The 15587-nt window shown below is 37.5% G+C and overlaps 1 protein-coding gene across 2 annotated transcripts in view; it reads left to right on the top strand.

The window, feature by feature from the left end:
* Nucleotides 1-15587, top strand: part of MAP3K15 (mitogen-activated protein kinase kinase kinase 15) — a 97169-nt gene that overhangs the window by 51192 nt on the left and 30390 nt on the right. For both annotated transcript variants that reach the window (XM_075096555.1, XM_075096545.1), the window contains 4 exons: nt 11983-12153; nt 13268-13380; nt 14424-14583; nt 15218-15368. In XM_075096555.1, coding sequence (XP_074952656.1) covers nt 11983-12153; nt 13268-13380; nt 14424-14583; nt 15218-15368 — 595 coding nt within the window. The remainder of the gene's footprint in view (nt 1-11982; nt 12154-13267; nt 13381-14423; nt 14584-15217; nt 15369-15587) is intronic.

Here is a 15587-nt window from a genome sequence, read left to right as displayed (position 1 = left end):
AAGGACTCCAGTGATACCTGTGGGTTCCTGGTCAGGCTGAGATTTTTTTTATTCTGAGTCACTGATTATTCTGAATGTCTTGCAAAGTTTAGCAGAACAGAGTTACGGGTGAGTTATTACAGTAATAGGTAACAAGCACTGCTTGATCCATGAATAGACATTCATGATACAGCTTCCTCAAAAGGCCAAAAGGTGATCTGGACCTGTGGGCATGTAGCTAGAAAGACAAATTTCTCATTAGGCTGCTCAAAAATAAAAGATAAAAAAGCACTTCTGGAATAAAATTTTTAATGTACCACACAAGGCAGTATTTTAAAGTAGAAGCCAGTGTTTTGGCATTTCTTTAATTAAATTATGTAAATTATAAATGCTGTTCCTGGCTGTATAGTTATTATTATTATTATTGAATATTATAGTTGTTATTGTTACTATTGAAAGATATGTTTTTCCACCTTTTTTTCCCCCCAAGCCTTAAAAATTGCAGGCTTGATCTTATAAAGCTTCTGAAATACATGTCTCCTTAAGATATCATACTGATGGCTTGAGAAGTGGTTTCAACAAAAAGAATTTGGCCCTATTTTTCAGAGTAAGTTTGTCCAACTTTTTATTATTTCAGGAATTTGAGTCAAGATGTTTAAATTTGCCAGTAAGGATAATGCTAGGGTCATGACTTCTCCTTAGGAAAATATCTTGATCTGATAATTTTTAAAAACCTTTTCATTTAAATGTGCACAATAAAATTGGCAAGCTCCTTTACTCTCTTGGTCTTCAAATTCTTAGTATTTTGAGTGGCATGTGAACCTCATGCCATTAAATCTTCTGTTCTGGCAATGCCAACAGTGCCCTTGTAAGACAAGACAAAAGGAATTGCTTGTGAACTTGCTTTCCCCATCAACAGGTTTCATTAAATCAATCACTAGCCTGAACGAGCATGACTCTCCTTGTGTTCTTCTGGGAACAATTTAAACATTTTTATGGAAGTTTTTTTCAGAAATAAATGACCGGTTTTCCATCAGTAAGAATGCAAAATTTAGCTTCTACAGATATTTCTGCCTTCTTGAAACAAAATGATGCACAAAAGTCAAAAGTTAAGACTTGAACATTTTCAGAGCAAGTCCACTTAGTTCAAAATGACCCCTACTATGCTGCCTTTAGTATGTTACTTCCATGGATTTTTTGAATCACCTTTTCTGTTTCAAAACCAAAATCTTTTTAGCAAGTTCTATCAGAATCTATTTATAATGATACAGAACAGTGTTTTCACTTAATATTCTATTAATTTCAGCATACAGAATAGTATTAATGTTGCTTAGTACAACTGATTGAGCCTAACAGGAACAAAATACATCATAAGCAAAAGAGAATTAGTAGCTGTAGGAATATCTGACCCTGCAGAAGTTAATGTTTGCTTAATTTCATTACGAAAGTGTGCTAGAACTGTGATCATAATCAACAAAGTAGTTCATTTATTTCCTCTTGGATGTTGTAACTGAGTTCTGTTGGCAATTAATTTCAGTTAGCATTTTCAAGTCAGTGTTATCCTAGTGCTGCACAGAGCTAGCGATGTGGCAGGCAAGTGGTAGAGGATTGCTTCTGAGGGCCTTGGGTCTTTGCTGGTACATCAGGTGGACACAAGCCCAATCTGAACCACAGCTGTGTGCAGTTCTGGGTTCAAGTTAACAAGCTATGCTAAGGGAAGGGACAGGGATGTTTTGCTTTAGACTCAGCACGGTTCCAGCCTTAGCTGCATGTCTTCTGGTTCAAAGCCAGCCTGGGTCTGACCTGGCGTGGATCATGAGCAAAGCAAGCCTGGGCCTGCCCTGCAAAGTACTGTGCAGAAATGTACTAAAGCACTTACTATTATGGTTTGTAGGGGAGGCAGACATTTTCAAGCTAATTTCTGCTGTCCTGATTGACATAGCAGGTTTTTAAGCACAGCCTTTCTCCTAGATCACTATCTTCCTCTCTGGTTTCCATCTCAGAGCAGACCGTTGAGAGCATCTTAGATTTGTCATCTCTCATGTCTGGTGACATCAAGGCTAATAATGGATGTTTGCAATGACAGGCTTTTGCTTGTTTCCAAGCCTGGACTATCTAAATAGGTCACCCTCCTGGCTGCTTGTTTAGAAGTGCTAGGAAGCAGAAGGCCATTCCTCCACCCATGTTTTAAGCTAGCTAATTTTCACTCCACACATAGGCAGAGCAGAGAGTGCTCTCCTTTATACAGACATGCGTTAGTTTATAATGTTGTTCCTTGTTGCCTCCCAGCTGAGATTTATGTCTGATTGTATCTTAATTTAGGCATAGGATGGAGCACATCTTTAGGTATAAGTTTACCCCAAATGTGAAACATGAGTGTTTTAAATATTTGTATTCACAGCTTTGATATGAAGTAAGATGCTGTGTAATTGAAGGCTGGGTGTTTCAGGGGTAGATGGCTGTTTGCTTCAGTCCATGGGTATACCTTGCCTGGGAGGCAAGCTCTATGTAAGGAGAAGGTGAGGTATGGGAGCTGCCATGAAAAGATATTTTCATAGTTCCAGATTCTTGAAAGCTAAGAAATTTCTGAATTAAGGTTGCCATTTTATTTCCTCTTTTAACTGTGTGCCTAATTGAAGCCTGTCTGATTTTTTGCCTTGAGAGCTTTGCCTGGTGTAGTGCTAGAATAGCTGGAGGTCAGCTGGTCAGTATCTCAACATTTTGTGTCGATATGGCTTGTTAAAGAGTAACAGTGGCGTATGACAAATAAATACACATTTATTAGATGGCATAGCCCTCCACCCCACACATGAAGTATCATTAGTCCTTTATGGATCCTTTCATGTTTATCGTTGCAATACCTGAATAATTTATCACCATATCATGGAGAGATAGAAAAATGGTGTTTGCTTACATTTGCGGATGTGGAACAAACACAGATACATGAGGTCCACTTATTAAAGGTTCTTAGCTTGAGTTGTCTGCAGTGTAGTTTTTCTTTTGAAGTATAAAGCATGATGAAACATTTAAAAATCCCATTGTCTTCAGCAATAAATGTAAATGCACCTTTATTAATTTCCCTTCAGGCTTTCAAGCTAGTGGTCCTATAAAATGAGGACTGCTCATTTCTGTGCAAGTCTTTGGGTGAAGGGACCTGCATAAAGCTAGAAGACAGTCATGCAGGATGGCCTCTAGCTGCCTCAGGTGTATGGTTGTTCTTTCTCCTCAGTTCCCAACCTCTACCCTACCTGCATCCCAACTCCCAAGGCAGGGACCTCAACACCAATAGTGAATGCAAGTCCATGGCAGAGCCTCGCAGTAAAACCAGCTCTTGTATGAGATGAGCATTAGTCATGTTTCCTTTAAACAAAAAAACCCAAACAAACAAAACAAAAACGGCACCAAACCTCCTCCCTTGATCACACAGTTTAGTTTTACATTGGCAAGTACATATATGGGGCCTGAATTTCTGTTGTAATGATGACCTGAATTTCTGGGTTTGTTTCTGAAATGTTGAGGTTTTTGCAGTTTTAAAGAGCGTTCCTATGTGCCGTGCCATGGTTTGCATATCACTATATTTGTTACTTTTGTCCACTCTGCTTTCCTGTGTGAGTTACAGCTATAATTCATAGGACTGACTTAAGTTAATACCGCTAGCCTTAGGACCTGGCTCTTGCCAGATGAGCTCTTTCACGTACTGCTCTTATAGCTGAAGCTTGCCAAGTGTTTTTATTGATAAATTTCTAGATTCACGCACAGAGGAGCTGGTCAATGATCCCCTTTTTTTGTGGAAGCTTTCACCCTGGGATTTGATATCTTCCAGGATCTGAATAGGTGAACACATCCAGTTACCCCTCCAATATGTAATTTGCCAGAATATCTAGTGCAACATCTGTCTGCATTAATGAAAAGAGTTAGAAATACTGCCTGCATGTATGGCATGTTGTTAAAACTGGTTCTCTAGTATCACAGCTTTTTTCTTTCCTTTTTTTGATGAAGATTCTTCTCAAGGGAGATGGACATATAAAGTGATTTAATGTGCTTTTTTAATGTATTATATGTGCATATATTCATGGCTTTTGTGCTTGGAATCACAACATTTCAGTGTTTTAAAGTATCATGTGGATTAATTATAAGCAACAGTTAAATTTTTGATCATTCTGGAAAAAAACCCCAACCAAACAGTGAAAGAAGATCTTAAAGATTGTGTTGTTTTCTATCAAGTCTTTTGTAGAAAGCAATAACTGTGATAATGCTTTTTAAAAAAAAGTTTATAAAATATCTTCTCTTACTTACTAATTTTAGAATAAAATGAGCCATTTCCTATTCTGTTTTATATTGCCTCAAACTATCTAAAAGCGTTGAGCAAGTCACATGAGCAGTTTAAAACATGCTGCTTAAATGGGACAGGAAAGTTTTGCAGTCCATTTCTGCAAATTTTACTTGCTTATAATCAGGTTAAGAGAGTAATAACAAAGGATGCTAGTTTGTTCTTTATTGTTTTATTTCCTTTGGCTGTAGTGTATATATTTACAGTGGATAAATAAAGTACAGGTATTTATAGTTAATTCAAACACTAAGTGTGCTTGTCAGCTGGCGGTTTGCGTAGGATCTACTCTACTAATTTAGGGCTGCATCGCAAAGTTTTTGATGATTTGCATTTTTGTTTTTTGTTTTGAGCATTGAAAATTAAGGAAAATTTGAGTATTTTCCAGTTGGCCTTATTTACCAGGACTGGAGTTACCAAGTTCTGGAAGCTTGCAAAGAGGCCAAAGGATATGCCAAATTCTGTTCGAAACAGAGTAGACTTTACAGCCAAACCCAGCCCTGGCATGAGGCCAGAGCTGCGAAGACTTCAGTCTGTTTCCAAGGCAGCTCTGTCTTCACTTATATTAAAGATGAGGGCAGCTGCAATCACTATTATTTAACTCAGCAAGTTGTGTTTTAACAAGCAACATATTCCAATGCAATAATAAAAAAAGGCAATTAGCAAGTGAAGGGCGTAACAGGGTGCAAGTAGAAAATCACTAGTAATTGTGAATAATAGTAGCCATAGGAAATTATTCCCATTGAAAAACACTGGGTTATTTAAAATGTTCCCTTCCATGATTACTCAGATTTAGTAAAAAACACATCATGGGGTTCCTCATTTTATGAGTGGCTTGCATGAAGTACCTGAAATGTATATAGGGGGTAGGGAGGGGAAACTGGTTTTATTGTTATTGTCATATCTAACTGGAGACTTGCAAATTTAGTTCCAGTTTCAAGGCTCAGTTTAGGGTCTTGTTTTCCTCATTCACAGTTTCAAATATTGTACGTTCTACAATCAAATTGCACCCTCAGTGAAACAAGTCACAATTAGTTTCTTGTTTTAAGTGAGAGTGCAAGTGTAATAACTAATTCAAACTAGTTGTTGTATTCCTCAATACTTAAGAATTTTTTTTGAAATTTTTTTTACTGTAGACTTCTGTACAGCTAGTAGCAGTTCAGATCATCTGCTATGGAGCCATTAAGGCATATTTAACTAACAGTGTCCTATTTTTATGCAAGAAAATTAAAAATGCATATTTTATTATTAATTACATATTACTGTAAGCAAAGGTATTGTAGAGGATAATAAATGAACACACTATTTATATGTAGACCAGTTATTTTATGAATTCTTGTATTTATACTAACAGATTAAGTTCTCTCACTGACATTTTCTCTGCAATGTGACAGTGAGATCGGGGGCATTTTTTAATCATAATATCTGCAGTAAACTATTGATAGCTGCTTCAAGGCTGAAATCAGAAGATAAACAAGATTCATATAGGAATAGAGTAGAAAAACCAGGTTACTCTTTTTGAATGTACTATTCTATGGGAAACGTTTTCAGAATTGTTTGTTATGGTTTAGTTTATTCCCCTGTGCATTGCTCTGCAAGAAATCTGTTTGCTTATAGAAGCCTTGAAATACGAGAAGATAAAATCAATAAGTCAACATGAAATATAAAGGAAACGAAAGGTGGATTCCCTTGAGCGAATTACTTTTCACTGACATACAGTTTTCTATAGTATATAGTTTTCTTCAGCTAGACAGATGGAAACGAGCCATACAGGGGAAGATGTGAACTAAAATGTGGGGGAAAAAAAATATCACCTGTTACTTACAGAGCAAGCTAATTCTTGTCCCAGTGAAATCCGTACTGTTCTTGTTAACTTTGTTGGACAAAGGCTTGGTTCACTGAGTGTAGTTCTGGCTCCTTAACGATGCCAATACTTTAAAGCTGGTAAAACCAGCCTGTGAAGCAGGATGAATTGTCAGTTTAGGGATATTTAAAACTAGGACTCCTTATACTGACTGCAGTGGAGAGAAGGATTCAAAGAAGAGAATGGATTTGAGGGGGAAGAAAGAAATGTGAAGCCATGAAATCAAAAAGAAAGAAAAAAAGAGATATTTTTTTTTTGCTGTGAGGCAGTGTTATTCCAGGTGAGAAGCTGTAATAGGAATATGATTTCTGGATGATGTCTAAGAGCTAGAGGAGAGAAGCAGCATAAGGATGGCAATATTGGTTCAGGACATAGCTCATTCTGGCCTAGATTCCTATCTTTGGCAATGGTCAATAGCAGATACCTGGGGAGGAGTATGGAGAGAGGAAAACGTACAGTGATAAATCTCCCTAAATACTCCCACTGCTGCCACCAACTTGTGGCTTAGGGACTTCCTGAGAGAGCAATAGTAATTTTTGTGTTTGTCAAATAAGTTTGGGAAGGGAAAAGGAGGATAGATTTGTAAAGAGATTCTGCTTTCTGCTAATGATGATTGATTGCTGTTTTTATAACCTCCCTCCATTAGTACAAATTCAGAGGAAACTGGAACTAACTGGAGCAAACCTGAAAAAATTATTCATGAGCTTTGGAGGGGGAGAGGCCTAGAGAATTGTGGGGGTGGCGGATGGGGACAGGACTGGTACGTGAAGGGAGTGTTTCTGGTGCCATTAGCAGTTTATGAATTTTTAATCTGAGAATGTCTCAGATCCCTTAACCATCAATACTTAAGGAGGATGCTGTGCATGCTACACAAGGAGAGAGCATGAGTGCATCCTTTAGGCCTTACTGGTTGGTGGTGTAGTTGTTCCCCCATGGAAACCTGCAAACATGTCCCAGCAGCATAGAGTACCTCTGGGCTTCTAAATCCAAGCCACAATTCTGGTGTCTGTAGTTGCCAAGTTATGGAACAGCAGCTTCTTTCTGAGAGGGAGAGGAGAGAGTGGATAAGTGGGGATGAGACAGGGGGAGATGGAAAAAAATCCTTTAATAACTTAGTAGTAGGAATTTTGTAAATGTATCCTGCTTTTTGGAAGAAGCAATATTGCTTCATTTTACAACTTGTTCCTTGGCTTCAGAGGAAAGTTTTTGAGTTTAATACTTCTCATGAATAAATATGTCCAACTTCAGCCCTGAGTTAAGACAAAATATGGTGGCAGGATGGGGTCTAGAGCAGCAGATTAGAACATGTGATACAAAACTGAAGTTGCACCGTAACTTGATTGTAACTCGGTTCTGCTTGTTCAGTATGTACATTTATATTCCCATGCTTAAAAATTAAGTTTTATTATGTGCTAAACTGTTTTCTTTGGGTTTGTAGTCCTACAAAGTGATTCAGAGAGGTAAAGGAGGAGTTGACAGTGTGGCAGGAGAGAGAGACAGGAAAAAGAGGCTTGTGTAGATGGGGAAGTGAGAAGACTGCTTCTGCAATTAAAGAAGCATGGTAGAATAAGCAGACACATAAATCCCATGGGAACGTTAGCAAATTGGCAAGAGAATCAGTGAGCAGTTTCTGGAAGATGCAGACTATCAAGCAAAACTAAACTGGTAGTAGAACACTGAGTAATTTAGAGGAATAGAATAGAGGCTGTAACAGTGACAAGCAGGACAACCTTTTTTTTTGGGGAAAAAATGTGAATAGTCATTTCTGTCTGAAAAACCTTAGTTTATCGAAGCTTTCTTCAAACAGAAACTCTTCCATACCATTGGTCGTTCTTTTCTCCCTTCTTTGATTTTTTTTCCCTAATCCTAATAGCTTACTTTCTTTTTCAAATACAGCCTAAAACTCTACACAGTTCTGAAGATTAGTGTGCTGGGTATTTGTGAAAAGGTATCAAGATGTTTTAAATTTTTAGTCTCTGTCCATTTCCTTTTAATTCCTAGCATTTTGCATGTTGTGGGATTTTGGCGGTGTTTCACTGAACACTAGGATATTTTCATAATTGTCCTACTATTTAGAAGTAACTTGAAGGTCTCTTTCCTCACTGGCAGGAGCTTTTCCAGTTATTGTGTTCAAGTAATTTAGCCTGATTTTCTCTATTTGGTTGCTGTGCAAGTTTTAGCAAGGCAAGGTTTGTAGGGAGAGAACTAAAATGTGTAACAAAGAAACCAGTGGGGAAAAAAAAGAATATTATTACCAGCTCTCCCACAGTATGTGCTTTGTTTTAATGAAGTTTCTGGATAAACTGTAGTCATATTCTTTTTTTCTAGCCCATTTACCATTAAAATATATTTTGTAAAGGTAAAACTGTGTTTTGAAAGAATTTTCAGATTGTGATTAGTGATTTTAAAAACTGCTCCCCCCAAACCCAGACAAACCATGAAGAATGACTCTTATTTTCACTGTATGTGTATGCAGACTTGTTTAAGGTAGGGTCCTTTCTGTAGTAGCCTATTGGGGTTCTGCTCTGGCTTATAAAACTTAATATTCAGGGGATTTGCTTTACAGAATCAGACTCACCTGGCACACTAGTTTGCTGCATAGAGAACATTTTCTGCCTTCCTTCTCATGACTGTACGTCATAAAGGGGGATCTCAACACTTTTAAATATCTAAAGGGTGGGTGTCAGGAAGATGTGATTAGGCTCTTTTCAATAGTGCCCAATGACAGGACAAGGAGTGATGGGCACAAGTTGGAACACAGGAAGTTCCACCTAAACATGAGAAAAATCTTCTTCCCTGTGTGGGTGCCAGAGCAGGGGCACAGGCTGCCCAGGTTGGCCGTGGAGTCTTCTTCCCTGGAGACATTGAAAACCCACCTGGATGCATTCCTGTGCCCCCTGCTCTAGGTGTGCCTGCTCAAGCAGGGGGGTTGGACAAGATGATCTCCAGAGGTCCTTTCCAATCTCTACCGTTCTTTGATTCTGTGATAACATACAGTACTTCAACTTTCCCTGTTCAGAGAGGCTGTGTCATCTCCATCCTTGGAGGTTTAAAAGATTCAACTTTTCAGACAAAGCCAAGGCTGCCATGGCCTAGTACTGGGAGATGGTCCAGCTCTGAAAAGGAGTTTCTATTAGATGACCTCCAGGAGTCCCTTCCAACCCACCTTGGTGTGATTCACTCTACTATGGATTAAAATGGGGGTTAGGGAGGGTGGGGAAGCTGATATAATTGATATTGGGTATGAATAAAAGAAGTTAGTGCTATAGCCTTGAGGGTTTAAAGCAGTTTCTTATACTGTACTGACAGCACCACAGACCTGTTTCAAGATACCTTGAAAAAAATTACAAGCTGCCAGACATATGGGTCTGACAAAGGGTGGGATATGAAATAAAAGAAGAAAATCTGTCTTCATCCAGCATAAAAGGTTCTGCATATTATCCAACAATGTATTTTCATATTGACTTAGATAAGTTGTTTGCAGCCTAAATTATGTGATTTTTTCTGTGGGGTTTTGTTTGTTTGTTTGTTTGTTTTTCTTAGCTATCCCTCTCTTTTTCATAGAATCATAGAATCATTAAGGTTGGAAAAGACCTCTAGGATCATCACTAAAAATAGATTAAAATAAAATTTAGGACACAACAAGCATACACTAATCTAACAGGATATCATTGAACAAAAATCAGTTTGAACATCTTTATGTTAAACTCTTATTTTTCACAGCAGCAGAATTTGATGCCCATTGGGCAATACAAACTCAACATACTAATTACAATGATCTACAAATTTGGGAAGAGTTATAGCCTTCTAAAGCAATCCCAAAATTTTCCTTATCTTATAAGAGATAGAAGCCTTTAATTTTATTTTGAGTCCTCTAGTGCACTGTTTATTTAGGGTTTGGACCTTTGAAATGTTCCTAGTATTGTATTTGGTGTGTACAGGTGCATCCTTTGATGTCCAGAAGTGTTAATCTCCACAGGGTCCTATTTTAAGCAGGCTTTCTTTATGCGTTATATTTTTTCTTTAAAGTTATGCCTTTTCAATGAATACATAACACCTCTTAATATAATAATTAATATTTAACCTGTTTTCATACAAGGCAGAGTTGAGTCAAAGTTTGTCTTGACTGGGAAGCAGTGTTTTTTTATTTTTCTTTTTCCATGCAAAAGTGCTGTAAGTTAGGTATTAGCTGTGCATTTCTTGTGTTTTCAGCAAACGCTTGAACACATGCTGACTTCTGTGACCATGTTACACATGACCTGGGACCTGTTGGACTTATGTTTTAGGGCCTAATTTGGTTCTAAACTGTGTTTACTCAACTTTCTCGGTGTTTGCATTAACAACAGTGAAACTTGGGTACTATTACTGAATATGGTTTAGTTCAGAACAGGTTTGGTTAGAGCACACTGACCTGTGCAATGGATTTACCCCACACTTTTTAACTTCTATTTATTTCCTATAAAACTGAAAGAAGATACTTTCTCCTTGTGTGCTCATTAGGGAAGACCAGTATTAATTTCAAAACAATAGGCAATCTGAATTAAAAATTCTTTAAGAAATATTCAGGTACTCACTGTGGAAGTTTACACTCTGCTAGTGACATCAAAGGCAGGATCAAGCCTGCACAACTAGCTACAAATCTGTTTATAGGTGTTCTCCATCACCTAACATGCACAGAAGCTTGAATTTTGCTACAGATGTGGTGTTATTGGTCTTATTGCATCTACTGGTTACCTAAAGAACTGAGCTGCTTTACAGGAAATATTAATCCTTTCAGGGCGTGCAAATAATAAATTTACCAGAAACCGTTATCTGCTACTGGTATTGCTGACAAAGTAACGATAGTATTTGTAAGCCTGTTCCTGGATACCTCAGCAGAGATCAAAGAATGGTAAACAGTTCTGAAAAGGGGTTGATAAATATTTTAAATCTCTCTGGTGATAAAAAAATGTCTTGAAGAGGCTATTAAACTCTTAAGCTGTGTTTGTATTACTCTTGCAAACAGATATTTTTCTTTGTTCAAAAGTGGCTTTTTGCAGTAAATAGTGAATGCTAAACTTAGGAAAACAACAAGGTAAAGGGAAGCAAAAATTCTGAAGTGTTTAATAATAATAAGGAACTGAAATGTTAGTTAATCGCTGATTTCTTACTGATACAATTGTTAAGTATTTGTTAAAAGAACCTTTATGACAGCTGTTTGTTTTCCAAATTTTTCTCTAATCTGAGGCATTTTAATTAAGAAAGAAATCCAGTTCATTTTTGCCCTTTTATTCTTGTAGTTCAAAGGCCCTATACTAATCTCCATCATTCTTCTGGCTGAAATAGGATTGGCCTGGCTTCTCCTGTTACTTAGTCAGTATTGCCTGGTATTGGCTCTGGATCCTCTGGATTCAAGATTACAAGTCTTGGGCAAAGCTAAATGAGCTGTCAGCTCAAATGCTCAAAATGACCAGTTTTGCTCAGTATTGTCAGGAATGAATACTGAACAAGTGCTTATTTCTCATTGCAGGATGTGCAGAACCTATCTGCTTATACAGGGATGAAACAAGTTAGATGGCAGGTCTTTTTCAGAGAGAAGTTCTGGGCTTAAATCAGCTTTTATGTGGGCTAGAAGTAGAGTCCCATGATAGGACAATGTATTTGTTTTTTATCAATCAACCAACAATCATACATCAGTGTAAATAAAGTCAAGTCTGTATATAGTAATTGTGGATGGGCTGTGGGATACATGGCAGATAATATTATCCCACCATCTTGCAGTTACTCTTTCAGATCTGAACTCATTTATTTTATTCTCTGTATTTGATTCCAGAAGAAATAATGCAGGTGACAGAGAGAAGGCACTACAAGTTATGCTTCAAGTCCTGCAGACGTGTGATCACCCTGCTCCAGATATGTTTTGCTTATGTGGGAGAATCTACAAGGATATGTTTCTTGATTCTGACTGTAAAGATACCAGTAGTCGAGATCATGCCATTGAATGGTAATAGAAAAAAAAAAAAAACAAATTATCTATTTAAAAACATTTTCAGACTTTTACTTGTGGTTATGAAAAGCAAGGCTGTAAGAATTACAGGATCAGTTGTTCTACTTATCTCTTTTCTTCAGGGTCCTGTTTGAGTAATTGGTTTACTGAGGACCAGACCTTTGGATATGTGCTTCCTTGCTCCTCTCTATAGACTATCATGAATATAGAATGATAAACTTAGTTGGGGGATGGGACGGGACGGGGGCAATGATTCACCCACATCTTCGTAGAGAAAATATACAATTAATCTGCTTCAAGGCCAAAATTAAGTACAAGTGAGATCATGGGACTTAGGTTGGCCCTCTGTGCAAGGAGGGTTTCCATGCTGGATCCCCAGGAAATGCAATGATCTATTATATATAAGGAAAAATATTGATAAACTGCATTATGAATTTTCTTAAGACAGCAAGGCATGCATGTGCACACAGGCTCTCACTGACGTACTGTTCACATAGGTACACTTGTATAATCATATCAGCTACTGCTGAGTACAATTATGTTAGCAATGTGGGTTTGTAATGTAACTGTGAAACACTCCCCTCCCCCCCGACCTTTTCCCCTCAAAGCACCTCAACATGGTTCATGAAACATGGATGGGTGGTAGTGAACTTAGAAGCTTCAGATGGATCTCCTCATCCTGCACCAGCTAGTGGCATGCATTCAGCTTTGGTCAGCTCTGTCTCAGTTACCTTTAATGAATGTGAAGCTTTGAAACGAAGGGCTTGGAGCCTTTTTTTAAAACTTTCACTGAAGACTAATATTTTCATTGCTTTTCTCATGTGAATAATATAATAAAATTAGGTTCTATTGCATTTAAGAGTTTTGCAGTAACCGGTTTGTTTTATTTTCACAAAACTACAAAAGGTGGCAGGACATAAAACTAAGCAAAATTTTTTTCTCACCCTAAAATAAAAAGCTACTTCCTTCAAGTGCTCTTTGCAAAAAGTGCCATTGGTATCAACTAGCCATGTAGTCCTTACAGTAAATTAATATCTTAAAATACCTACCAAAACTTTGCAGTATTTCAGTTCTTCTATACAATATGTGAGCTCTTGACTCTTCTCTGCAGGTATCGCAAAGGATTTGAACTCCAGTCAACTCTGTATTCTGGAATTAACCTTGCAGTTTTGCTACTTGTTGCAGGACAACAGTTTGAAAGCTCAATGGAACTGAGAAAAATAGGTAAATATCCACACAGAGTGCCAGAGACAAGTTTTCTGCCTCTCTCCCTATGAAGAAAACAAAATGCTTATAGTAATGGGTTGCCTAGATAGAAAGGCAGTTCAGGCTTTTTAGTGGTGGGTCCTGGATGGCAGGCTAAAACACAGGGATCTTGAAGGACCATTTTTCTCCTTGTTGCCTTGGAGCAGCTTTCTAGTAACTTGGCCAATCTAAAGGGTCTCAGAGATGGAAGAGGAACAAGGAAGGACCAACTTCAGCACCATGTGTAAACTACCTTTACTGCACCACAGTGATTATCCCATTGCATAGGCAACAGGGGACAAAGACAGGAAGTGAGAATGTGGCCCAGCTCTCCTCAGGGATGTCAGGGAAGGATCCACAGGGTTTCTGTTGTCCCTGAACTGAGAGATCTACAGGAAGTATCGCCTGGAAGGATCTACCAGGACAGTAACTAGTTGTCTACCTAGATTCACACCTTCTATGTAGGTGCTAACTAAACCCCACCACTATATACCTCTAAAGAAGTCATATGGTAGAAAGAGATATACAGTTCTTCCTAGAAAGATAATAGTTGAAAATTATATTTGGAATCAGATCCTGTCTTAAATACAAACTTGAACCTTAATGGGAAAGAATGCAAAGGTAGCTTTAAATCATTTCCCTGACCTTACTCCAGGGTGGACTCGCAAAAGCCTCTAGACATTAATTTCTTGTAGTAGATGCAGATCCTGAGGACATAAAGATGTGCGGTGTAAACTGAGAATCAGGAGGCAGACAGCCAAACAGATAGCACAAGAGGTTTTTCAACACTGTGTGTGGTAGGAATTCTGACCATCTGAACTGTATTGGGGATGTTATTTGCAGACCCAGCCTTTGTGTTGGGCAATGTTTTTTTTTTAGCTGGGGAAAACTTGCTCCACTTTATTTTTATCACTAATGCTTAATCAAGTCTTATTAGTCTTTTACTGATAGACTTATCAGTAAAAAACACTTATTAGTGTTTTACTGAAAGAAAAATATGGTTTTTAATTGAAATTTTACAGGTGTACAGTTAAACAGTTTATTGGGAAGAAAAGGAAGCCTAGAAAAAATGAACAATTACTGGGATGTGGGACAGTTCTTCAGTGTGAGCATGCTGGCTAATGATGTTGGTAAAGCAGTACAAGCAGCAGAGAAACTTTTTAAGCTGAAACCTCCAGTGTGGTATGTGGTAGAAGGCTGTAGCACAAGTACCCAACTATGGGGAAATACACAAATTTAAAAAAAATCTTGTAGTCTCTTGGATAACTTAATTGGATTTTTCCATCTTATATTGTTTGTAACTCTAACTTTATACTGTGGGGTTTTTTTATTTTGGGAAGGAAGGGGGAAGGTAAGAAATTAAGTTACCTGTCATTGGCTTTATATCCCATAGAATCACATCTTTTGTAAGAAAGAATTTGGAAATTAGTGGTAATTCCTGTGAAACAATTGTGAAAAGACTGTGAAACCATTCTTTTCAGAGTTTAGCTAGCTGCTGCTTCCCCCCACCCCCACCATCTGCTAGCTCATAATGTCCTGTCTAATCACTATGTAACTTCTCACTTAACTATACCCTTTTGGAAAAAGATATTGTTCATTAATATCCATGTGAGCTTATGAATTAAGGTTTAAACTAAACTTGCTATTCTTTCCTGAAATCTGTAAAAATCAACACAATAATTTCCATTATGGTAGCTTTTAAAGTAATTTAATTTTGCAGTTCATTTTTTTTGGATGTATAAGTCAGTTAGGTGGTTTTAGAATCTGGTCAAATTTTGTTTTCTGTCTGTTAACTCACTAATTCACTACTTTCTAGGTACTTGAAATCATTAGTTCAGAATCTGATGTTAATTCAGCATTTCAAGAAACTCACCATAGAACATTCTCCTAGACAAGAAAGATTGACTTTCTGGCTAGATATAATTTTTGAGGCAACGAAAGAAACAACTAATGGACTGAGATTTCCAGTAAGATGTTATGTCCAAACAAGTTTTGTATGTCTTATGTTTCTGGATAGGATATAACAAGAATTGGAAGACTCTAAACACAGTACTTTACTTACTTAACTGCCTGTTATTTCATTGCATGAACCAAACCCCTGTATTCTGCTAATCTTTACTCTATAAAAAACATTTAATGCACCACCCTAAAAGCATTCTAAGAAATACTTTTAAGACTCATACAAC

Source organism: Phalacrocorax aristotelis, chromosome 1 (genome assembly GCF_949628215.1).
Source record: "Phalacrocorax aristotelis chromosome 1, bGulAri2.1, whole genome shotgun sequence".
NCBI lineage: Eukaryota > Metazoa > Chordata > Aves > Suliformes > Phalacrocoracidae > Phalacrocorax > Phalacrocorax aristotelis.
This window is presented reverse-complemented; position numbering and strand designations above follow the sequence as displayed.